The sequence below is a fragment of the Streptopelia decaocto genome, assembly GCF_964273445.1.
Source record: "Streptopelia decaocto genome assembly, chromosome: 2".
Classification (NCBI taxonomy): domain Eukaryota; kingdom Metazoa; phylum Chordata; class Aves; order Columbiformes; family Columbidae; genus Streptopelia; species Streptopelia decaocto.
In genome coordinates, this window is record NC_138655.1 from 154,171,521 (window position 1) to 154,197,362 (window position 25,842).

Sequence of the window (25,842 nt, forward strand, 5' to 3'; positions counted from 1 at the left end):
AGAAATCACAAGCGAGTTTTGTGACATGTATACAAGTCCGGCTTTCGGGACCACGATGGAAGGCAACTGAGATTAAGGAACAAGGAACAAATAATTTCTGGTGTGTGTGTGCTTGTTTTCTTTTAAATCCAGCTAGTAGGAATAAACCCACATTGGGAAAAATTCTCATAGGAGAGATGAAGAACTTGTGACCTCTTCCATCTTAGCGATAAACCTTGACAACACTGGTTTTGAAACAGTTTACAAAATGAACAAAACAAAAAGCAAACAGAAAATGCTGTTGTTTTTCAAACAGCAAGTACTGAACTAGGAGGACAAAGCACTGAAGTACAGAAAGTGACTTTAAGGAAGGGTTGTCTTGCATGGAAAGTTCCAGACCCTTAATTATTACTGCCACAGTTCTGATGATCAAAATCTACAATAGTATTTCAGGTTACTGGCATGCAAAATGCTCCCTGCCTTGCCTACCTCAACTCTGCAAGTATCACAACTGGGAGAGAGTTTGCTCTTGTTTTAAAAAACAGAAAAATCAATTTTTGTATATAAACAATTCTTGCTATGTAAGAGCTACAAGAGACCATTTAGACCACGTAGCCCCTCAGGACCTGACTTAACTACCCCTAGATTATTTCTCATACCTTTATCTCCCGTTCCATAAAATATCCAGCAACAGGTCAGAGAAAAGCAGGGACTCGCGCTTCATCCTGACGCCACAAAAGCAGCCGACAGGCGGGACTGACAGCGGTGGGTGACACGGGGACGCCCGACCCTCTTCCGACCGCGCTCTGGACGCTGACGGTGGCACAAGCTGTTGCACCAGAGTGAAATCCGGGCTGCAGTCCCACTGCTGGGTGTCAGAATGTCACACTTTGTGTACAGAATATACAAAACGAGACCACCGAGTACTACACACGGAAGAAATGAAAAGTATTTTCAGCCAACTCACAATTCTCTACGGAAGTTTTCTGCCACTGTGCGGTTCTTGCAATTACACGACTACACCTATGTGTAACTCACCCTGCCCTCCCTGTTGAACCTGCATTCATGGTAATTCGGCGGCTCCTCTTCCAAAAGCACAAAGCGAACATTACCGGTCATGATTGCTTGGCATGACTCCCACACAATCTTCAAAATATGCATATTTAATAGAAAATTTAAATTTACTTTTACAAAATACAGATAACAACACTACCCAATGTAGCAAAATAATGCAATTGAAAAATAATTTCAAAATATTTAAAGCGTTAGGTTCTAAAATAAATAATGCTATCTAAATGACGTGTTCGGGTCTTGCAATTACAAGGAGGCAGTTCCACTAGTACTGATCTCTTTCAGCTTCTTTACAAGTTCCACAATTTATGTAGAAAAATATACAAGAAAAGGATTTGGGAATAAAGAATAGGTCAGGTATGTTAACATTTAACATAAATAAAAAGCCTAAAGCAAAACCAAAAGAAAACCAATCATTTTATTTCTGTACATCGAGACTACAAATAGCATTTTAACTCTTCATTTATTACCCAAATTAAGAAATTATACATTTTTATATGGTTACTAGTAAACATCTTAAAATCACTCCATTTTCCCACATTTAAAAGGATATTGCTGTTTACTGCTTATTAAATATGAAATCCAACAGTTTCCAGTAACAGCAAAGTATTTTTTTGCATAAGAGATGAATACAAATTTGATTGTAAATTTTGATGTAAAAGAAAAACCTAAAGTTCAGAGGGATGCACTGATGAATCTTACAGTTTGAACTGTAATTCCTTTTTCAAACCGACTGCAGTTTGCATACGAATACCCAACAATGTGCCTACTAATAGAGGATCAGTTCCTTCCATATGAAAGCAAATTTTTTCCCCAGATGTCAAATTACATTAAGCAGCATATTCCCACCTACTTTTCTTAGCAGAAATACTGCCAGCAGATGGATATAAAACGCTGTTTAATCACAAAAAAATACTGAATTTTACTAGCGTCTACAGCACAGATATGGTATTTAAGGTGGAAAGAACTGACAGGGAAAAGGAATGTGAACACCACAGGCTTCAAATATAAAAGATAAAGCCTGATAACTTTGGTTCAAATAATTTTAATAGTTGTTACATGTATATTTTTCCAAAGTGATGACTTCTGTATGTACTGTTTATGCAATAGGAATCTGATACATTTAAAAAAAGAAATCTGTACAGGCACAAAAGACAGAAACAGAACAGAGAAAACATGGATAGTCACATCCATTTACGACAGTGCTCAAGTGATGACACAGCCAAAGGTTGAACTTAAAATAACGCGAATCCGATTCTTCCAAAGTATTTCAGAAAACACAAATGGAACATTATAAATGTTTTACCTCCGTGCCTACCATCTTGAGGGAAGGTAGTATAAACCAAGATCCGTTCTGCAACAACTATGGTTTGTAAACAATTCTACAACATAAGTCAAGATGTTATGCTATCGGTAATGAGCATTTTCATCCTCTCAGTTCTGGGATATCTGCAAACATCTGCTTCGCTTCCATCGAAAAGATTAATTACAGGATGTTAGCCCCGTCTCATCCCAATGTGCTGCATGATACACAACTTTATTGCCAGTTTGTGAACTTATTTATGTTTGAACAGCACAAAGCCAAAGCTTCATCTTTGGTTAATCTCACTGAGATGTCACTGCTCTTTAAATGTGCTCTTTCTTCGCATAAAACACAGAAACAGCCACACTGCACACAGCATTCATCGTTTTGAATCATAAAGCAGTGTCAATGTATTATTAATTAATGAAAGCTAAATAAGAAACTGTGTTTAAAAATGAAACCTATTTGAGGGCATTTGATAAGACACAAGAGCTGCAGAAATCTAGAGAGAATTCCCTTAAAACTGCTCGGGTACGGGTGCTGCTTATAGAGTAGGCACTGATTAGTTCCTCTGCAGATCATCCAAACAAGCATCGGTTCTACTCAGCTGAGTTCAAATCCAGCAGCACATTCAATGGCATAAAGAAGTTTGCTTCGCATCAGGTTCTCATCATAAAACTCGGGAAGCTTCAGCAAGTTCATGCAGGTACTGGCAGTAGGTAGCCTGTCTAAATCAGAGCCTCCATTGTGAATGCAAAATGCAGGATATAACTCCTGAAAGACACAACAGGAAAACAAAACAAATCAAAAAACACATATCAGCTAAAACATACCCTGTAACAGCTGGCACAGAGTTCTAGGAAATAAACCATCAGATTAAAATCTGAAATGGCATTTATTTGTGTTCCTGGTGGCCCCAAAAGCACTCCCGAATTGCGTATCCCCTCCCTCTACCTCATCCCCACCAAGATCCATTAATTTGCAAAACACAAAGCCATTTACCTGGTTCTAAGGAAAAAAATAATTTGTTATTGTTCATACACTCTATCCTGCAAATGGATGATGCTGAAAAACCAGTGAAACACAATATGGAAAAAGTATCACAGCTGCATGTCATAAATGTTTTGTTTTATTTGGGAGAAACAACTGGGATTCACAACTTTGGCCTCTCCTTGCAAAGGCTCCCAAATGCCGGTGGCTGCTGCGGATTCTGTAGGAACAGGAAAATGCCGTGTTCTGTCACGCTGCGGTTTTCTGGCGGTGAAATACATGCCAAAGACAGGGAAGAACAGACCGCTAGCAAGAGCGGAGGTAAATGGGAAAGGACATTCTGTCCTGTTCGAATGACACCTGATATTTGTCATTGTATATTGAACCAGCTGCTTCTGAGAATTATAATTTGTTTTTTCCTTTCAGACACAGAACATTGTTTCTGTATACACAAAAAATGATAACAAAAGCAATGTGCTACAGCGGTCACAACATTCTTGTGTTAGAGTTTAAAGGAGTTTTAAAGTATTCCAATTTGATGCACAAATTCTACATGAGCAGTGATGTTCTGAGGAGAAAGGAGATGAATGAGTGACCAGATCAAAGAATAAACTTAATAAATTTTTACTACTAAGTCAATTTCTTTCTGTGACATCACAAAGACAATCAAAATAAACAATGACCAAAACTTACATTTTCAGTGCTTTCCTTCTAGAGCTTTAGTTTGTCAGCATATCCCAGATACATAAAATAAATTCTTCAAGCTGATGAGTATCAAGCCATCATTTTCCTTCTACTCACCACAACATACAATGATATTTTCTTTGTTAGAACCAAGTGTCCGATACAACACTGAAGGCATTTCTTGTCCTAAAGGGATTTCTGTCTAAATTAACCTTCCAGCAAGGCTACAACTTATGAATTTCAAGATGAAGGGTACTAACAACTTCAGTGGATCTGTTCATGTGCAAGATTAAGCCCGATTTACGCTACCATGGTCTAGAACTCTGAATCAAGAGGTACTTTGTATTCTCCAAATAAAAATCTAACTTTAAATAAAGTAATTACACTCAGTGTTTCTTGACAGAGTGATTATAAAGTCACTCAGCTGTTATTGGGATGATAGTGATGTGCATAGTGAGTCTCTAATGACATAAACTTGTCAAACCCTGATTATTCTGATGTGATAACTATCGATCTCAGGTACAAACTTCTAAGACATTTTGTATGTAATATTTAATTGTTTTAATAACATCTGATTTTTTTTTCCTTCTGAGGAAGAGTGCAGTAAAACATGTATTTATTTGTTACTTCCAAAGCACTGCTTTTGATAAAATTAATACTTTCTTGCCAGCAAATGCCTGCCTGAAGTAAAACAGTTCTGATTTTAGAAACTGGAAAAAAAAATCCCAGCTCCAAAGGCAAAAGGTCAATGAGATTCTAAGCTAAATTATTGTTCAAATGGAGGCCTTAAAAGTATTTCATGGCTAAAATGCTGCATTTTTAGTGTTCCTTTCAAAATGCTAATTGAATTCCCCCACTTTAGCTTTAAAAATGGAAAAATGAAGTTCTAAATTGAAATGTCATGCCAAGGGCACCATTTGTTGCATAATTAAATACTGTACAGCGGGAAACTGCAATAGTTTGCAAGTGAAAAGTATCATCAATTTATTATGTGACCTGATTGGAACTTAACAATTTTCAACCACGCTTTAATGATTTTTTTTTTGTCCGTAACAATCACATTTATTAAACTTATTAAACTTTAATTAGCTTTAGCAAATATTATTCTGAGTCTGAATCTGGCAGTAAGAGTTTAAAATTTTTAAACTATGCAAAGCTAGGCTGGGTTATCTACAAGAAGATGTCCTGACATTCATATTTTATCTTAAATTAACACACACTAACTTTAAGAAAAGGTGAAGGTTTCACAACATAAAGCACACTGAAGGTTTCAGAGTGAGAACCAGAAATTTTCCTCTCAGAAAAATACAGTACATGTATTAAAAATAGGAGCAAATTTTGAAGATAGGTTGTGTTCATGTCTGCCATCAACATAAATATATTCAGACAGTTATCTGTCCGGCCACACTCAGCACTCCTGCAGCATCACGCTCTTCAGAGAGACACCAAGTGTCACAGGCTACCAAGACATTACTGCTGATGGCACTACCAGTTACCTACTGTCTCGTCCAGCAAATGTTTCCCAGCAGAGCCCTGGTTTGTTGGTAAATCCGTGTTAACAAGACACAACTGCAAGGCCCAGGCAAGTCCCGACCTCCCGCCCTCTCCGTGCTGCCCGGCACAGCAGCAGTGACGCCTCTTCACTCTGCTGCCTGCTGCCACGTGGGGCTGAGCTCGCAAGTCCGTTGTACAGTGAATTAATCTTTTCACTTATTGCTGTCATGCTGAAAATTTGATGACTGTTTTACTTCCATTTTTTCCTAGCCAAGTACATTAAAGGCAGGTTGCGGCCCATCTCCCAAGCACGCACACAAACTTCAGCTTCCCACGTTTGGCTTCTTTCTAATGTGCCACCATCAGCTTTGATATTTTTAGACTTTTGATTCACTTCCTCCATCTCTTCAAGTGTCACACTGGCTACCTCAGAGCTGGGTAACTGCATCTGCATGTCCTCCTCTCCCCTCGTAATTAAAAAGGATGACAACAAATGGAGACTTCTGTTTCTCTTGTTTCCACAAAATTGTTTCCCAATTCTCCCTTCGTTACATGACTGATATGCACTGTTCTATCTTGATCTCATCCCACCGTTTTTCCCACTGTCCTATAAAATCCTGTTTGTTGATTGAGCACTGTACAATGATATTCATACAGACTTGGCGAGTTTAAGAGAAATGCCTGCAGGCTTTCAAATAACCAACCACACAAATCAATCAATTAATACATCAGATAGGATTCATGTGATTAAACAGCCTTCTCTGTTGTCTCCATATCCAAATGTAGTCACCCCAGACACTCTTGACTATTAAAGGGGATCTAGTTGGTATGTTTTGTGGCATCTAAGACATTATTTGTTTCATCCTGAAACAGACATGTGGAACAGTCAAGACAGATTACCAACTGAAAGTGCCAAATCCTCTCCTCAGTGCCTATAAAAGGAACGTAGCTGACCTATAGATTACAGATCCCAAGGCCAGAGGATATGTTGCCCATCCACTCGCTAACAGCTCCACACAGCTCTTGCAACTGGTCCAAATACTACTGTATGACAGCCCACATATGTCTTTCTATATTTTAAATCATTGAAGTGTCAGAGGTCTGTGTCTGAGACCGCTGCAATTTCAATACTGGAGCAGCTTCTTGCTTGTTTTCCAGAGGAAAACTATTTATGAAAAAATTAAATCATCAAAGTTTGAAAATTCTAAAACGAATTTTGTTTCATTCAGTAAGAGAAAAACAGTAATAAGTGCTACAAACATCTAAGTTGTGTGTGAGGAAGGTGGCAGGTTTTGTGCCATTTTTCACTTGTAATATGTTTAACATGTGTCACCCCAGGACACATCACAGGAAAGGGTCAAGTTTGTTGTTTGTTTGTTTTAATGCTGATTAAAAACACACACACACACAAAACCCACACAAAGAAACACACTCCACCAGAATGAACTTTCACAATATGATTCAAAGAAAAATATCTGAATTCCTTGTCCCTACATAAATCGTTAGTGTCTGTCCCTGAAGTATTTCTATAATGAGAAAATGTTCATTCATTTTACAAAACAGCTAATAAACCTATAAACCTTCAGGACTTACACAATACCTGCATTCATTCCTTATGAATTCATCTATCTATTTTACCTAATAGATGTAGGAAATTAATTGCTATCCACTGCTAATTGAATGTTGTACTACAGTACCTTATAACGTGACAATTTCCAAAGGACATGTACTCAAATTTTTTTAGCAACAAATCCTATTCTTACTTGTAAGGAACTGGATGACGCAATGCCTATAGTTGTTCCACATAAGCCCACCTTTGTATTAATTTTACTAAACAGTACAACAGTAAACATGCTGTTGACCACTGTAATAAAGCTGATGGAGTTTGCTGTGAAGCAATCTTTTATCTATTACAGAAAAACATGAAATGTTCCCACATGTTAGAGGACATGAAGTCCATGGCCAGTTGTTAGTCAGAAGTTTGCAGCCCAGCTGTAACTCAAGGGTAGAACGTGCCCAGAATTTAGTTTCAAAATGTCTTCAACTTGTCTCGGCCTCTCTTTCATTTTTTTAAAGCTCTAGACAAACGTTTTCTTCATACTTAAGCTTTACTGTAAATAGCCATCTAAAGACAGCAGCAAAATATTTAGATACAAAGGGTAATGGGCTGTGACCCTATAAGCAGATAAGTGGTAATTAGAAAGAAACAAAATATATCTCCCACTTCAGATGCTTAAATTAAGAGGTTCAAATTTAATAGCTGCTTTTACATCCTAAATCCTCTTTTGCCTGATTTAAATTATTCTTAACTCAACCTGTTCCTTGAAACTGGTAGCAATACCGCTTCTGTACAGTAACACAAAATGTCAGCAAGGCTCTCCCATGACAAAGCATTCTAATCAACCTGGTTTTAGGCTTATCAAACTTTGCAGTTAAGTAGAAAACAATAGAGCAACATTTCATTAAATATTTTAAAACTACTCATCATACACAAGGGCAAACATTGAAGCTGCTTCCATAGTCACAGAGGAACATTCTTCTCAAAATATAAATTCCTACAGACAACAAAAGTCTGTATCATAATCTGTAGTATTTACAGAAACTCAACAGGAAGTTAAGATGCTTAAATACATACATATACATATATACATATACATACATATATATGCACACACACACACATATATATATGAGCCTTATATGCATATATATATACACACACATATACATATACATACACATACCTTAAATCCCAGAAGAGGTGGTCGAGAGCAGCTTGTTACAAACTTGAGCAGTTTGCGTTTATCTTCATCAGTGAAGCTTTCTACAACTCTCCAGAATATTTTAATTACAGGATGGTCTGCTGTGTAGCCACCTATAATGAGATTCAAATAATTTATAGGTAGAACAGTTTTACGTAAGAAATGAATTCTTCAGAAAAGCAAGCATCTGTCTTGAAAGGCTTAGGGAAAATATGAGAACCAGTAGGCATACACTGCTGACTTTCAGTATCTATTGAGCTCTTTGATCACCACATTTTGAGTTTCTCACTTGTTCACCTATGGCTACTATCTCCCTCAGCTTAACTGCAGTTTTCTTCATGGAATTCTATTTGTTTATTTTAAATTAATTTTATTTACTTTAGCATTTACTAAGTAACTTTGGATTACTGCCTTTTATTCTAAGACGCTGCAAAATCTGCAAGACTCAGGGTGTTATTTAATGGATCATCTTCCTTTGAGATAAGCACAGATGTGAACTGATGATACGGTAGCTACTTTTTGATTACATTAATGATAAATGCAGGGAAAAATGAAGTAAGATACCTTGCATTTCTCACAAGATAAAAATATGAGCTCTCTCTTCAGGCTGTCTGATAAATGCTGAGTGTTTGAATGCCGTGGTAGAAACAACCATCCCAAAGTCATTTGCAGACTTTCAGGGCAACCAGACACAACATCGAGTCATATCCATTTAGGAAAAAGAATCAAATGTCCTCAAATACAAGTTTATAGCCAGATAATTCAAGTGTATTAATAAAATCAACTACATACCTATATCTCCCAGAATTTATAAAAATAGGTCATAATTTTACCCAATATTCTGAAATTCAGGCCTGTCTAGAGAATTTGGCCAAAGTTTACAGTTTTAAAAAAAAAAAAAACTAGGATAAAAAGCAAGTTTATTTATTCCTGAGTCAGTCATAAAACACTTCTTTAAGTAAAACATACTTACCTGAATAGTTTGTGAAAGATTTGAGGTCATCCAAACTAATAGGAACCTGGGCACCAGAAATGAGAACCTAATAGTGAAGGAAACCAGACAATTCAATTACAGTCAAAAATTAGCATTTATTTCTGCATAAAGCCATTCTTTTTCCGCACTTCTAAGCAGAAGTACCTGTATTTCCTGTTGATCAAACATTCGAAGCCATTCGAGATTCACGACATTGGCCAGTCCCTGACGAAAAGCGAGGCAATGCTGTCGGATTTGCTTGTTTAACCTGTAGTCGGCCACCAGGTGGATGTAGGCGATTCGGTTCGCGCTGGTAACAGGAATGTCTTTTCCACCCGGCTTCAGCTCAACCACCTATGGACACAACAATTTCCATCATCTTGACTAACTTGAATTCTGTGTGCTGTAACTGTAACATTGAACTGCAAGACGTTCTAGTAAGTGATGTATGTATTTGAACTTTGCTAAATACACACAAGGATAACCACCGTTTAATCATAAGAGCACGTTCTATGGCATCCAGTTTTTATACCTAGACCTCCAGCTGCTAATGCAGCTGACCACATGGTCCCATGGTTTATTACCAGAAAGCAGATTTGGCAAAGTCAGAGCTCTTTTATAGGAAAAAAGAGTGAAATACGATATTCACCACTGCAAGTCAGAAATTGGGGTGAAAAGCTTCCCCTTGGCAAGCTCGCTCCCGCCTTCCCTGCTGTTAATAAGTGCCCTGGAAGAGGAAAGCTGGCCTTGATTGACTACGCTCCTCTCTAATGGGTTGGTGATCGTGAATCCTGCAGGATCACATTGCAGCAATGTCCACCAAGTCAAAATTAAGATTCTGACACAAGCTTAATGTACAGACTGATAAACATTCGCAATTCATACTGTTGAAAATCCAATTTACACATGTTCAGCACCTTAGACAACAACAAAAAGCCTAAACCTTGTTTTTCTGCCAAGAAGCTTTTGTCCTTCCTTCAAGTACAAACAGGATACTTCAGCATGGAAGAATTTTTAATGGGAAGAACAAAAACAAAAAAGCCCCACAAAGATACTATAAGTGCATTAAGATATAAAGCAGGATCAACAGTAGTTGTTATTAAAACACTACTGACCTATACATATTCTACTCTTTACTACAAGATGAGTAGTAACCAAATCTGAAGGGATTATTAGAGTACTACGAGGATAAAAAAAATAATGAAAAGCTGAGATACAGTCACCTTCTGAAGCCTTCAGATAAAGTCTGTTTTTCTATAATCTGGAGTCAGCAATTTATTTTTTTTAATAACTGTGCATTTCAGTCTGTGGTAAAAATCACATCTTTAGAGGACAGAGAATTAAACGCATGAATAACTACTTTTGTAACATGCTACTTCATAATGTGAGCTGTTCCAGTACTAAGCAAAATGCAAAGCATTAAGATTAAAAATTCGCAGTGCTTTTGAGCAGATTTTCACTTGATTCATAGATTTTAAAGGCCAAAAGAGAACATTAAGATCTGCAACTCTGACCTCCCAGAAAACACAGGCCAGAGGATTCTGTCTAGAGATTCCTGTATTTAACTCAATAAATCCATAGATGAGTTAGAGCGCATTTATTTAAAGTGACAGGCAATCCTGGCGTAAAGACTCAATGTGATGGAGTATTTACCACTTTCCTTGATAAGCCTTGATAACTTACAATAGATGTTAAAAATATGTCTTACTTCCCACTTTAATCCTTCAACTGCAAGGTTCTTGCTTTTGTTATGTCTACAGTAAAAAAAGCAAAACAAACAGAACCCATCAATACTCCACCATGTCTGTGAGCAGGTAGTTCTGACTGTGTTTAAATCCTGGAGAATTAAGTCAGCTGAACTTCACACCCTCCCAAGGGGCTTTCTCTGGGGTGCAGCCCTGGGGAGACTGGCCAGTCGAGGGGGTACAGACCAGTACCTGATGCCACTCGCTGCCCCAGAGATGAGGATATTTTTACTGATAAAGTCCACAAGGAGTGTTACTCAGAGCATGGGACGTGTTCCACACCGCGGTGGAAACATCTGCTGAGAAGGGGCCCCTGCGCTGCTCAGCTTTCTCCTCTGCTACCTCAGGCAACAACCCAGTCCAGAAATGGTTCATCCTGCTATAGTAGCTTTGCTGTTGTCACTGGAAAGTTAGTCAATAACTGGATTTATCTGATGATTAGAAACATTTCCACTTCAATAGTTCAAGTTCGTTCATACCCATTGTTCTCATTTCAATATTGTCCTATAGCTTAACCAACTCTTTCCTTCCTCCTCACTTACATCCCATGTCAGGGCAGCAACTACATTAATCTTCCCAGTGCCTTTTTCAATGAACTAAGTAAGTCAAGCTCTTTTAATCTCCTCTTACAAAATACCCTTTTACAAGGCCTAACAAGATTAGAAAGCTTTCTCTTACTTACTATTTAATTTCTTGTGCTCCTTAGCTACAGGATCAGTGCTATCAGTGGTGTTCCAGATGAAGAGATCATTGTTGAGACATCCACACTACTAATACTTGGCTATATGCCCACTTACCCATCTCTATTGGTTTTTCAGAACTGCATTATTACCTGTTCTTCTGTCACTACTTCACCAAATACAACTGAAGTATGGCTGACACAGAATTTGGCCGTATTAAAGCGTATTTGTATCTCCTAGCTCATCTTCATCTTAAGAATTCAGACACAAACAAACAAAAATAGTTATTATTTCATCTGTGTAAAATATTTTCTGTGAGGTCAGTTCCAGAAGGACAGGGAACTGCTGGAGAGAGTCCAGCGTAGGGCAACCAAGATGATGAACGGAGTGGAGCATCTCCTGTGTGAGGAAAGACTGAGGGAGCTGGGTCTCTTTAGTTTGGAGGAGACTGAGGCATGACCTTATTAATGTTTATAAATATACAAAGGGTGAGTGTCAGGAGGATGGAGCCAGGCTCTTCTGGGTGACAAACAATGGTAGGACAAGGGGTAATGGGTTTAAACTGGAACATAAGAGGTTCCACTTAAACTTGAGAAGAAACTTCTTCTCAGTGAGGGTGACAGAGCCTAGACCAGGCTGCCCAGGGGGGTTGTGGAGTCTCCTTCTCTGCAGACATTCAAACCTGCCTGGACACCTTCCTGTGTAACCTCATCTGGGTGTTCCTGCTCCGGCGGGGGGATTGGACTGGATGAGCTTTTGAGGTCCCTTCCAATCCCTAGCATCCTATGATTCTATGATTAGGAAAAAAAAAAAAAAAGCTTGAACTGAATTCCTTTTAAAATAGCAAAAGGGAATCAATGGCAGGGTGTTTTATTACAGTAAACTGCATTTTAAGATTCATTCCAGCAACAGGTGAAGTAAAACGTCTGACCTTCCCTGCAGGTCAGCAAATTGAGATCAGGACACAGATTAATTTATGCTCATGTTTGCATTATAATAGTATTGTGTCCACAGTGGTCTAAGGATGTCAGGAGAGCTGTATTTATTGTATAATAAAATTTATTTTCTGTCTCTATAACGTTCTTCTTGCAAATCAGAGATAAAAAGAAGAAGTTGTGTACTCTGACAGCTATTTTTAGAAAATAAGAAAAAGAAATTTAAATCCTATTTTTATATTTGTAAGTAGCAAACCCTGATTTCTGCCCCAGCAACACTTGTGCAGCTTCCCCTCCCCCTCACAACCCTGCGCTGCCACCGGTGAAACTACAGCAGGTCACCCAATTTCCTGGGGATTCCCACTCATCTAACTCTCCGTTCTTAGAGTTTGTCAATGTGAGGTTAATTCTGCCATCGTTTTGTCAAAGTACCATCACAGTCTGAAACAAAAGGGCTAATGTAGCAGGAAGAATAAATATAAAACAGAAGAGAGAAAATAGTAACACTTCTTAGCAGTAAAACTAGAGTAAATGTCAATGCAGTCCACTTTTTACCCATTCAGTGTTTTCATGGCATTTTAAAGAAACTGTGATAGAGCTCCCACTTAATTCTGAATGTCAGGAATTATTGTTGAAGTGTTCCTTTTCAAAAATGGCACAACACCATTTATTACATCTTCAAAGATTCATCGGCTTGCATGTTTATTTTTATCCATCCAATTTTCGCCACTAGATGGTGCAAGATAATAACACAGGTTACACAGGATGGGTGAGAACAGAAAACTACCCATAATGTGCAGACTTGTGTCATCATCTTATTTTCTAGTTTGCAGATCTAAGTTTGGAAAAAAAAGTCATTTCAACTTGGTTCATTATCAAAATCAAGTATTTTAAAAATAATCAAATCATACATATTTAAATATACTTATTTAGCTAAGTATTAAGATCATTCAGACAGTACCAGGGATTACTGAATTCGATTCAATATTCACAAAGTATGCCTTCAAAATGAAAGGGGAAATACGAAAATGGGATAGAAAAGTCCCATATTTGTAAAAATCTGCTAGAAAATGTGCTTTTTGCTATTTACTTCTGTCCATAGCACTATTGCATCAGGCCTCTGACTGAAGGTCAGATACACTCAGAACTACAGTTGCATGCCCTGAGGGTTTTCTTGGCTATAAATTCAACTTTATGTTTCTGCAGGAACATACTAAAAAATGTGATCAACTTACACTTATATTTTTATTTAAGAAAACCACCATAGTTTGTAAACAAGAAAAAAAAGTAAATGTCCTTTATGTACAGTCGCAGATCAAGTGAACAGTTCAGACTATCATTTGGAATGTTTATGTCTACTATTATGAACGTTATCATAATAATGAAATAAATACACACACACACACAAAAAAATCAGGGAAACAGTGAATAACATTTGTCAAGCAGAATTCAGGGGGGTTATCTTCTGGCTTATTGATAATAATCTGTCACACAAAGTCAATTTGTGATGTGATTAGAGGCAGAAAACGGCAAGTAGCTGTTGGCAGACAATGGCAGTGGCTGCTCACTCAGGTCTGGCCGTGGCTGCTGCTTCCCAAGCCAATGGAGAAAAAGGGAATATTTAGAGGGTAAAGTGGGAAAAATTTTAGGAGAGAATAAGGGATTTGTCATCTAGAACTCTTGTTTTGTGTACAAAACCAAAATGTATCTTCAGTGCAGTTCCAAAAAGAACTCTAACAGATAATCAAGAACTCCTACAAACTTGTTTTTAGGACAGGTGAAAATGTTTTATCTTTTCTCTCAGACTCTAATCACCTTTGTTCACATCACCCCTGAAGACTTTCCCAATTCTGAAAACAGTTCAATAAAGGTTTTCTTTCTTTCCCTGCCATCTGCCTTCCAGATGTTCAGGCCAGAGTTCCAGGTAGGAGATTGCATTTGAATGCCTAAGAAGGCATTTGCCATAAGTGTTATAAATCTGCCTGAGACGAATCAGCCTCAACATGAGTATTTTGCTTCTGAAAAACCTCCCAAAACACTCATCTGAACCCCAGTATCCTAGAAAAGAAGTTGCCAAGACAGAAAGTTTGAGAATGATTTTTTAAGGCTTCAAAATTTTCTCTCAGGGAAATTTAAAGGCAAAGAACTTTCCTTTAGTGAGCCAATGTATGTTCAGTTACAGCAAAGGCATTCACATCTGTTTAAAAAGCCAAGGAAAGTGTCATGACACCAAGTTCTATACTATATAGATTTCACAGAAACTGCTGCCATATACGTTATGATGCTTTTCTGTGGATCTGTGTTTCTGATCATATTCAACTGTTCAGATCCATGTAACCGCAAGAATCAATGTCTGAGAAGACTCGCTGGAGTACAGAATCAAACATTTTTGAAGGAAGACAAATAGATTTGGAATCTTCCTTCCTCTCTTCCCTTGGGCTGTCAGAAAACTTGGCTTCCTCATTGCAGGGGAGAGGGGGGTCTGAAAAGAGGTGGTGTTTTCTTGAATTTGTTAACCTTACACTTACTATAAGCATTTCACAACCATTTTATCACCATCTAATCTACAAGATAAAAGAAAAAATAAAATCAATACGCATGGCTGCTTGAAGGCACCTGGAACTATAGGCTGACGTTCTTTTAACTGGCTACCATTTTATGCAGTAGATCCGACAGGTGAAATCTAGGCTGGTACCACTGCATTAGATAGTTCTTTATCAAAAGCTAAAGCTATTTGGGGCTGGAAGATAAGGTTGATGGCATAGCTCCCCTAATTAGCAGGTCTAATGTGCAAATTATTAAGTACCTTTTTCAACTCCTGGTGAATGCACTTTGACAATAGTTTAATGGGATCTAAAAGCACATTACAGGATTGAAATCAATATGCTGATAATAGAATTTCTACCTTCTACTACTGACAGAGGCAATAGAGCCCCTTTTGAATGCGTCTTTCATTGCAGATAATGCTTCTGTGCCACAATTGCTGGATGGACACTGTCACCAGGATAGCTATTTACAATGATAGATTTATGATGCATTTATTGGGCACTAATTTATTAGACACTAAAGTGGTTGTTTAGCTGAAAACTGGAGGTAATGTACATTCCAGATAAAGAGTGCAAATTAAGCTCTTTTCCCAAAGTGAATTAGCCTTACCTTGACACAATTAATTAGTATGCAATGATTACACGAGTCACATACCAGACAAAATGTGTTTATCCATATAAGGTTTATTAAGGTAATGAAATGAAGTATAAAAAGTAACTTGTTGCATTAAAACCCAGATGACAGCAACAGAACCCATCATTAATAGTTCTGTTGAACTACACTAACATGCAGCCTCATTAAAAGATGGTTAATATTTCACAGCTACTGTGTTCTCTCTCCAAGTATAAACATCACGAAACAGCATCAGAATATTTAATTTCACTTACATTTCCTTTTGTTACTCAGAAACTCACTATTATATTTAATCTTCCTTTTAAAGTTATGCTGAACAATTAAAAGTCAAGAGTCTTGATCACACCAGCCACAGCCCTCAGAGGATTTTAACGAACAAATCAGGCTTCTTGCAAAAATGCACTTTTTACAAGTTTATGTTGCAGTAGGTAGAGTTGGCAACATCTCTACCTTGGGTCTCCCCTTATGTTTTTTTCTGAGCTATTTCTCTTTTCTATGTCCTTCTACCTTATTGTTGAGGTAGGTTCTAAATTGCGTGGCTAATTTTTGAGGACGTACAGAGTAGATGTATCAAGTATGAAAACGAAAACCCCTCCAGAAAATATTAGTTACTTTTCATTTTTAATTAGAGACTGAACTGGATTTGTATTCACTGCGGATTCTACAGAAACCCATTCAGTATCAGTCACAGCACATGCTACAACAGAGCAGGCGCCCCACTGTACAGTGTTGTACCACAGAGCAGGCACCCTAAGAATGTGTTTTCTGATAACCCTGTACCACATGCCTTTAGTTCAAGTTTTGGAGTGTTTTTTTAAAGAGCACAGGTCAGAAGTTTTCACATAAGGAGTGTAACTCAGGGAAAAAATGACGTATGGTGTATGTTTAATATGAAACACTACTTCTATCAGGTAATTTTTGACTCTCCCCTCCAGTATGATTCAGGAACCCCAAATCTGAGGATACTATTTTAAAATTACTATGCGATCCAGGTTTTAGGATCTTCCAAAATCATAGAATCACAGAATGTCAGGGATTGGAAGGGACCTCAAAAGCTCATCCAGTCCAATCCCCCCACCGGAGCAGGAACACCCAGATGAGGTTACACAGGAAGGTGTCCAGGAGGGTTTGAATGTCTCCAGAGTAGGAGACTCCAAAACCCCCCTGGGCAGCCTGTTCCAGGCTCTGTCACCCTCATTATGAAGAAGTTTCTGTTCAAAGTGGAACCTCTTGTGTTCCAGTTTGTACCTATTTCCCCTTGTCCTACCATTAGTTGTCACTGAGAAGAGCCTGGCTCCATCCTCCTGACACTCACCCTTTATATATTTGTAAACATTAATAAGGTCACCCCTCAGTCTCCTCTTCTCCAAGCTAAAGATGACAGGAAATTGATGACAGAAAAGATAAAGTCTGAGCCCGATGCTGTTAAAGCAGAAATCTCCCACATCAGCCTTGCTGTGATCCCAGCAGCAGCAGAGAACTCCAGCTTATAATTTCCAGAAGCAGCTGCTGCTCCAGTGAGATGTGCCCGGCCCAGGTTCCCTGACCAACAGGCAAACCCAAGAGGACTGCTCACCCCCTAGAGTCTCTGCATCCTCCACAAGAAACAAGGCTGAATTTGGATGCTGCTGTCTGTCACTCTATGGTCAGATCTACTTTTTAATCCAATTATTAAATACCATCATCAAGTGTAAGTAGGCCATAAGTAGTACACAATTTTAAGTCCTCAAAACCAAAAGAAGCAGCATGACAGGAGACTTTAACTAAGCAGGTTCATTAACTTTTCAAGCTCTAGTGACACCGCTTTTCTACTATGAGCATAAGTGAACTTTAGAACTCACAACAGAGCAAATAAAAGCCATAAACAAATTATACGGTACAGTCGCATTTAAAAACTCATACTTAACAACCTAATTAACTGGCCCTATCTAACTGCTTCTTAGAAGCACTGAACACCCATTTCTCTCCTCTGACTCACCTGGTGTCTCAGCCTCTTAAAAAAAGAGAAGAAAAAAATAAAATGGGATTTTAAAAAATTAAGGTCTAATTTCAGGCCTTCTACTTTGAAAAGTACAGCTAAAGGAGACAACACTTATCTCACAACGAAGCATCACTATTGCTTAAAAGCATACTGTTTTCTAACTCTGATTCCAAAACCAGGCAGTTCTTCTATAGTTTACATATCATCCTTTATAATTAATTGAGGTGTAATCAAAGAAGCAACATAAAATATTTCGTTCAAGAAATTCTCTCAGCCAACAGAATGTTTCATGTATCACTGTTAGGAAATGGTCACTAGAGCTTCCTACCTAAAAGAGCTGACATTTAAATCAGTATCAAAAGTTTGCTGGGTTTAAGCACAAGACTAGTTATTGTCTACTCCGAATACTGAGTCCAAATCCCAATGATGCTTCACAACACACAGCATTTGTAAGAGTTGTTCCTTATAATTTTCAAATTAAAAAAAATAATTAGTGGGTATAGTAATGATTCATCCATCAGTCATTAAAAGGAGAAGAAAAAAAAACAATCTAAAGCCATTCTTACCTGTGCTTCCCCAAGGTCATTATTTACCACCGTGAAGTTTAGTCCAAGTTCTTCTACATCTCCTTCATAGCTCTTGAGAAAAAGCAAATTTTTGTACATTTCGGGATCTAACGAAGCTAAATGATGGATGTCAACATCAGCACTTGTCCCCAGTAATTTGGAGAGGAAAAAACTAGCAAATGGCAGCTCCACCAGCATATTTTCATAAAGAGCCTGAAAAACAAAATCATTAAAAGCACATTAGCTTTTCTTGTTGTACATCCAGAAATTCTGAAAGCTATTGTGTGTTTCTCAATTTTTTTGGTAATTCGTTCTTAATTTGGTACCTAAACAGGATCTTCCGGCATGGCAATAGCCCAGACATTGCATGAATGTAAAATATTCAACAGAAGTTTGAAATTTGAATATTCTCGTGAAATGCCAAGCTCCAAAATCTTACAGATTAATTATTTTGCAATTTAAAAGGTAAAGTCACTTGCTTATCCGTCATTAACCTTCTTGTTAATGAGATGAGAGCACACAGGAGGTGTATTGATGGCACAGATGGGCAAGAAAAGCCAAATTTGCTAAAGGACAATGCAATTGTATCAAGAACGGCTTCCAAAAAAGTGAGCATCTGTACCTTCAGTAGCATTATCATAAACAATATTTTTCCATTTATATCAATTGCTCGACGTAAAATAGTCTGCCCCTTAAAAATAACTAGGTAAGACCAGCACATTTCAAACTAATCCAAATAAACTACTTCTCTTGCATATTTTTGGTGAATTCTACTGCTTAACAGCATGAAACCATCCTAATTTCCAAGCTGGGAGTTTATCAGTTATGCCTGTATCATATGGCCAATCCTTCCTATGCCTGTTACACTTCTCAAAAGATAACTGAACTGAAAATGAGCTTGACCTGAATATGCAGCACTCATGAAAAGTAGATTTTTACTGTAAACTGAGAGTTTATTCGAAAACTTTTAAAAACGCACAAAACGCCAGCAATACCACTTTTAGTTGATCTACTGTGTGAGCATATGGCAATGGAACACAAAGCAACTTTGCATATTTTCCATACAATAAGTAACAACGCCTTGTTGATGGGAAGAAAAAAGTACTTCTGGTAGCTCTGAAAAGCAGCAGAGATGGAAACTCCAGAGCTAGAAAGAAAAAGCATGACAACATTTAGGGAAATCACACATGAATAAAGGAAAAATAGAAGATGATTGCCTTTAAAAAGCCATTCCCAAAGCAGGCTGCCTGTGCAGAGCCCCTCTCATCATCTGGTTTGTTTGCTACATCAGCACGTCAAACAATCAGAACCAAATCTTTATGGTGTCATTAATATCACTGCCAGGCTGATCAGAAAAAGCATCATCACCATTACACCATTGTTTGCTCCCTTTTACTCCCCAAGAGCCGTGGTTTGGTGTTACTTAATTCCTCAATAATCTGCTGCAAACTTAGAAAAGGAAGCACAACGAGCGAAAAAGGAAAAAGGAATAAATGAAGCTGTAACCACTCAATGATATTCCAACAAAGGCGTTAAGAAAAACATACACAATTCCTTAAACTTTTGAAAGAACAATTCTATGAGGTGAGTTAGACCTTGCAGAAAGAAGTGAGAATAACGAGTTCAAAGCCAAAGGGTGCATTATATTTAGAGCTATATGATTTATTCAAGGTGTAGAAGTCGAAATCCTCATTTGTATAGTTGACTTTAAAAGCAAACTAGAGGGATAAATCATTAATTTGCAATGTATAAGGTCAGTGTTTGCTGTTCCTGCATTAGTAACAATAAAGCCATTGTAATTCCTTAAATATATCAAAGCTACCCGAATTTAAAATGGAATTCCATCTATGACTCATAAAATGTAAATGCAGAGCTGTAATTTTTTACACAAGGCAGGTTTAAGCCTTTAGAGCATTTAATATACAAGGACTAATAAATGATAGCACTAAAAACTATGATCACATCAGCTAAATGGATTATAAATTAAATTTCCATAATGTATGCAACTGAAATACAAATGTAGACATAAATCAAGGTATTTTCTAAACACAGGTTAATTACACAAATTCAAAACCTGTCTATTTTTTATGCAAAATAATCCACTTAGCATTTTTCAAACTGGTCTTAAGTCTTAGCCACTTGCAACACTTGATCCTAGAAGCCTATCAATAATTCCCTGTCAGGAAAAAACAGCAATAGGTATATTGAAGAAACCTGTACGTTATTTTTCAAGTGTCTGTCTTTTATGAGTGTTTATTGCTAGAAATTGTGCCAAAATGATTTGAAATAAAAAGGATTAATTATAGTAGAAGCTTTTTAATATAAGTGAGTGCAGCTGCAATGCAATTAATGCAAATTGTGACGCTATCAGGAAAATAAATGTGAACAACATCACTGGCTATTTCTGTTTGCTGCCAAATAACTTCAGTAATTTACTACATTAAGAATCAATAAAAAAATAATGCATTTCAAATGCATCACTATTAATCTTCAGGTAGTTCCAAAGCGAACATTTATAACTTCATCTAAAAACTATATAAAGCATTTTTAAAGAAACTAAATTGTGCAACTTGAGAATAACTTTAATTACTCCTTCTATTAGCTAAGTGATTGCAATGTTAAAAACAAAGTATTTTTGGAAAGAAGACAAAGAGTAGTGTTTTAATTAGTTTGAAAGTCAAGCTGTCCTAATAAAGTTTAATAAAAAAATGCACTAAAACTCTGGTAAATCATTATAAACTTTTTGTTTCAGAGGTAAATCACACCATTCCAGCTCCAGCATTGTGCAGATATGCAGCAAAATGCTGCGTATAATTGAATCTGATTAAATAAACCAAAACTTTAATTTTCAGTTTCAATGTAACCTCCCTGTTTTTCAGTCACCAGAAACTGATCAAACCACCACCAAAGACGTGATTCCACCCATTCCTGCCAGAGCGGTGAATTAAGTCTGCTCGTCGATCCAGCTGGGTTTGTTTGTGAGTAATTACATAGTACAATTTCCATAAGCATTACAACATGCTGAATAAGGTTCAAATTTTGCAGATCACTTATGCTTTGTTTGGGGTGTTGGGTTTTGGGTTTGGGGGGTGGGTTGGTACTGGTGGACACAGCACAGACACTGTTTGAAGTTGAGTCTTCTTCTGAATCAGAATCGGAAGCCGCTCACAGCCACGGCTGAAACTGGGTAGGAACAGCAAGACCATTTGTTTCAACGGGTGCACAACCTTAATGCTGCCAGTTACTCAAAGTCCACCCTGATGAGTATTTTTCTTCCTGCAGCTCATCTAATGGCCAAAAGGGGAGATTAACTCCATCTCTTTTTTCCTTAGTGAATTGTCTTGTGGAGCTGTAAGTTACCTGATTTGAAGCTTAGTTTTCTGCCCGTTTTGCTCCCTGAACTGGCCTTCTGCAACATCAACACGAAGGATGCAGGAGCCCAGCATCAGTGACAGGCATGGAACTGGTGACCACCTCTTACCGAGGTAACCAGCTGTCAGATTCACCAGCTGCAATATGAAGCTGCCCTGTTAGAATGCACTTATATATGTACTTAAATACACCCTAAGGTCATGATGTCCCCACAGAAGGAGTCCTCTTTTTCCCTCCAGCAGCCAAAGAGCAACAATGCTGCCAGAAGAAACCAGCTTGCTCCTGGAGGTGACTTCTTCTGTTTGACTGTAAGTCAGAAGTTCCTGTTCATACTCTGCTTCAAGAGATTGAAGCCAGCAAGTTTAACCAATATATATTTTAAAACTAAATCTCTTCTCAGACTACAAGTACTCTCACCCTTTGGCAAGTTTCCTTTAACTCTCATGGTTGTTACCTATGGGACCAATACCATTCTACGTTGAATTCCGAGAGTTCACATTCCCAACTTTCCTACCCAATAAGCCCCTTACTTGACTTCATTATCTCTATGCTACAGTCCCATGAACTGCAACTGACATATATAAATCAATAAAAATTCCAGATTGGAAGTCAAGAAAGGAGCAATTGGTGGTCAAATATAACATTAGGGGCAACCTCATTCATGTTTATAAATACATAAAGGGTGAGTGTCAGGAGGATGGAGCCAGGCTCTTCTCGGTGACAACCAATGATAGGACAAGGGGCAATGGGTACCAACTGGAACACAAGAGGTTCCATTTAAATTTGAGAAGAAACTTCTTCTCAGTGAGGGTGACAGAGCCTGGAACAGGCTGCCCAGGGGGGTTGTGGAGTCTCCTTCTGTGCAGACATTCAAACCTGCCTGGACGCCTTCCTGTGTAACCTCATCTGGGTGTTCCTGCTCCGGCGGGGGGATTGGACTGGATGATCTTTTGAGGTTCCTTCCAATCCCAAACATTCTCTGATTCTGTGATTAGACTTGTGGTTTCTAACATTTGGGGCAGAGGGAGAAAAAAACAAACACCTTAACAGAGTCTATACACCTCTGCCTCCTTGAAAGGCTGGGAGTGCTGGAATTCCACTCTCAGTAAAAGGGCAGTTTGCAGACGCAAGCTCGGGGCAAGAGGTAAGTCCAGCCTAAGCACAGACAGTGCTGGCCGCACCAAGGACAACCACACCGGCGCTGTAACGCTCAGAGGGTGATTCATTCCCAGCAGCTAAAAGTTATGTCTGCTGAACGGGCCGACCTGGATTTCCCAGCGCTATTTCAAACTCACGTAGGTTAGGGATGCTCTTTAGGTAAGGTTAGGACATCTCTGGATAACCACTGAAATTTTAAAAAGCTTCTGAAACAACTAAACAGAACAAAAAGCAAACAAACAAATCGTTTTTTCAGTAATAAATTATTTTGGCTACTCTTCACCCAGTGTTTTCCCAATTATCTGAATTGCCTTGGTGGCTTTTTTTTTTCCCCTCCAAAAAATGGTTAAAATAAGTTATTTTTCTGGTTAGAAGGCCAAGAACAATTATTTCACTATGGAAGAGGCAGAATTCAGTACACAGAACTTTATACACCTCCCCCTCTGTGTGTGAATGCCTGCAGAACACACCAGAATGTTAAAAACAAGCAAAATAGCAGAAAGCCTACTGTGCTTAGTACGTTTTGACTTTACACACAAAGCACACAGTCCAAAGTCTATTGTTTCTCTTCTAAATAATATTAGCCAGTTGTGATTACAGTCTAGTTCAATTATAATTGATTGCAACATGGACAAGCTAGCAAAGCCTTTACTCAGTTCAGTGACACAGGTCACAGCTCAGTCATCTAAAGTGAAAATTATTATGTTCAGATACTTCTATAAATACTGAATGCATTCATTAAACACCTGTGATGTTGGGGAACGTGGAATGGTTCTTTAAGGCAACTGACTTTCAGAATATAGGCATGCCAATAGTGGTTTCAATATATTACAGAAGGAAGATCTCAGCTGGAAGGACAGCTGTATATAGCACCCAGTAATAAAGCAAGAAAAATTACAGAGGACTTTTTTTTTCCTGTTTTCAACATAATAAGAATAATATCCGACTGGGACTACACACAGTAACTATCCCTGGAGGTGTTTAAAAGGCACATAGATGAGGTTCTCAGGGACGCGGTTTAGTGCCAGAGTTGGGTTATGGTTTGACTCGATGATCCTGAGGGTCTCTTCCAAAGGAAATGATTCTATGATTCTGTTCCATGATTCTATCACAATATTGTTTAAGCACTACATGGTCACACAACTTACTGCTCAGGTATGACCCCAAGGTTTAGGAAACAGCTCTTCAGAAAGAAAAGACTTTGCACCATGTTTTAAAACTGGACAAAATTTAAGTTAGGTCATTTCAGACAAACTAGCTATTTATAGCAGAGGTTACAACATGCTGAATACGGTTCAAATTGTGTGAACAAATACACAGATAAACACAGATAAACCTCCCTGACTGCGAGGCAGCTTTAGCGCCTTTACTTGCATTTTCAGGTCCACAATTAATTCTCTCATTTATTATTTCAACTAAAACATTTTTTAAGAAAAATAGTGAATCAGTCATCACTCCTACTTCCCATTAATGGTTTACAACACAGAACTGTATTTTAAAACCTAAACAATGCTAAAGTCATAGCCCAGAAAGACACATGGCTTATGGGCTGAGGCACTGAATGACTGGGTTTAAATTCCGCTATTTCCCTAATCAGCCCCCAAGACCATAACCCTTTCTATTTCAGTCATTTTAAACAATTACTATTAAATAATACTTAGCACTTACAGAGTGCAATAGATCTTCAAAGCTGTACAGAACCATCAATAAAAATGATAGAAAAATAGCTAAACCATTAGAACTTCCTTCTACCTTATTATTTATATCCTAGAAATATCTCATTGCACTCACAATGCCTTTGGGGCCAGAAAAGCCTTTTCTACCCTAATGAAAAAGATAAAACTAAAAATATAAGTTACATTAAAATGAGCTCATATTTTTGAAGCATATTCAAAGTTAGTATTTAGTAATTTTAAGATAAAATAATCACTTACAGATATACTAATAATGTGTTTTAAAGTGAGAAAAAAATTATATTGTTTCTAACATCAATATGACAAAATAAAACTAATTCTCTCAGGTGTGTGTCACAATGCACTATGTCTGCTACCTGGGAGCTTTAAGCCACTGGTTTGCAGTTCTCTGAGCTCTACAGTAGCAGAGACCTCTAGATGTAGCATGGTAATAATGGAAAATCTGGTGCATTATCTTCCCCGTATGACTGCAAAAATCCATAGTGCACTTTTTGTTCAAATACTGGATGCCTTTTCTGTCTTTTAAAAAAGTAGGAGCCCAAATTTCCACAGCTCGATGCCTGTAATTAGGCTTCCGAGAGAGCTTTATTAACAACCCTTGTGGCTCTACTAGTATCCTCAGAATCTTCTTAGGGTTTTTTTTTTTTTCAGAAAATATAAAGCCTTTTGTAAATTGGTTTTACTTCCCACTTGCTGGGAATTTGAAGGTCAGTAACTACAAGTTCACGGACGTTCCAGAGACTTGGGGTAGCAACACTCAGATGCAAAGGGTCTGCAAAACGCCAAATGTGCTGCAGTGTCAATACCTGATCGCAGACACAAAACGAACTCGTGAACACATTACCATAAAAATGCAGGTCTCCACTTCCGAAGGCTCCATTGGAGAATATCAAGTATAACGACCTTGAGTTAATTTTTAATTTAAAAATGGAAAGTCATACTAGTATTTTGTTCTAAGAATTCAGGGCATATTTAATTTTATTACAAGCATTTTTATTACCAAAACAGAGTGTTTCAAAGTGCTGGTACTTGCAGAAAATCATTATTTCATCAGCTTGATACATTGTCAGTTTTCATAGGAACAGTTATCTCTGTAACTTATGCCGCATATATGATATAAATTGCTACCCATGTCATTTAGAGGGTTTTGATGGGAGAGGGAAGTACTAAATGTCATCCAGTGCAACTTGTGGATGCACTTGATAACTGACAGTTATCGTTCACCACTGAAGTTCCAGTAAAAGCTTAACAGAATTTTCTTGTCTCATATTTAAA

At 37.8% G+C, this 25,842-nt stretch overlaps 1 protein-coding gene across 1 annotated transcript in view; it reads right to left on the bottom strand.

Annotated features, from left to right (window-relative positions):
* Positions 1–1,442: 1,442 nt before the first annotated feature.
* UBE3C (ubiquitin protein ligase E3C) overlaps positions 1,443–25,842 on the bottom strand; it is a 77,184-nt gene continuing 52,784 nt past the window's right edge. The window contains exons 19-23 of the mRNA XM_082046207.1: positions 18,344–18,556; positions 9,422–9,610; positions 9,257–9,323; positions 8,266–8,396; positions 1,443–3,127 (exon numbers count right to left, since the gene is read on the bottom strand). Of these exons, the coding sequence (XP_081902333.1) occupies positions 2,957–3,127; positions 8,266–8,396; positions 9,257–9,323; positions 9,422–9,610; positions 18,344–18,556 (771 nt within the window). The 3' untranslated portion in view covers positions 1,443–2,956. The remainder of the gene's footprint in view (positions 3,128–8,265; positions 8,397–9,256; positions 9,324–9,421; positions 9,611–18,343; positions 18,557–25,842) is intronic.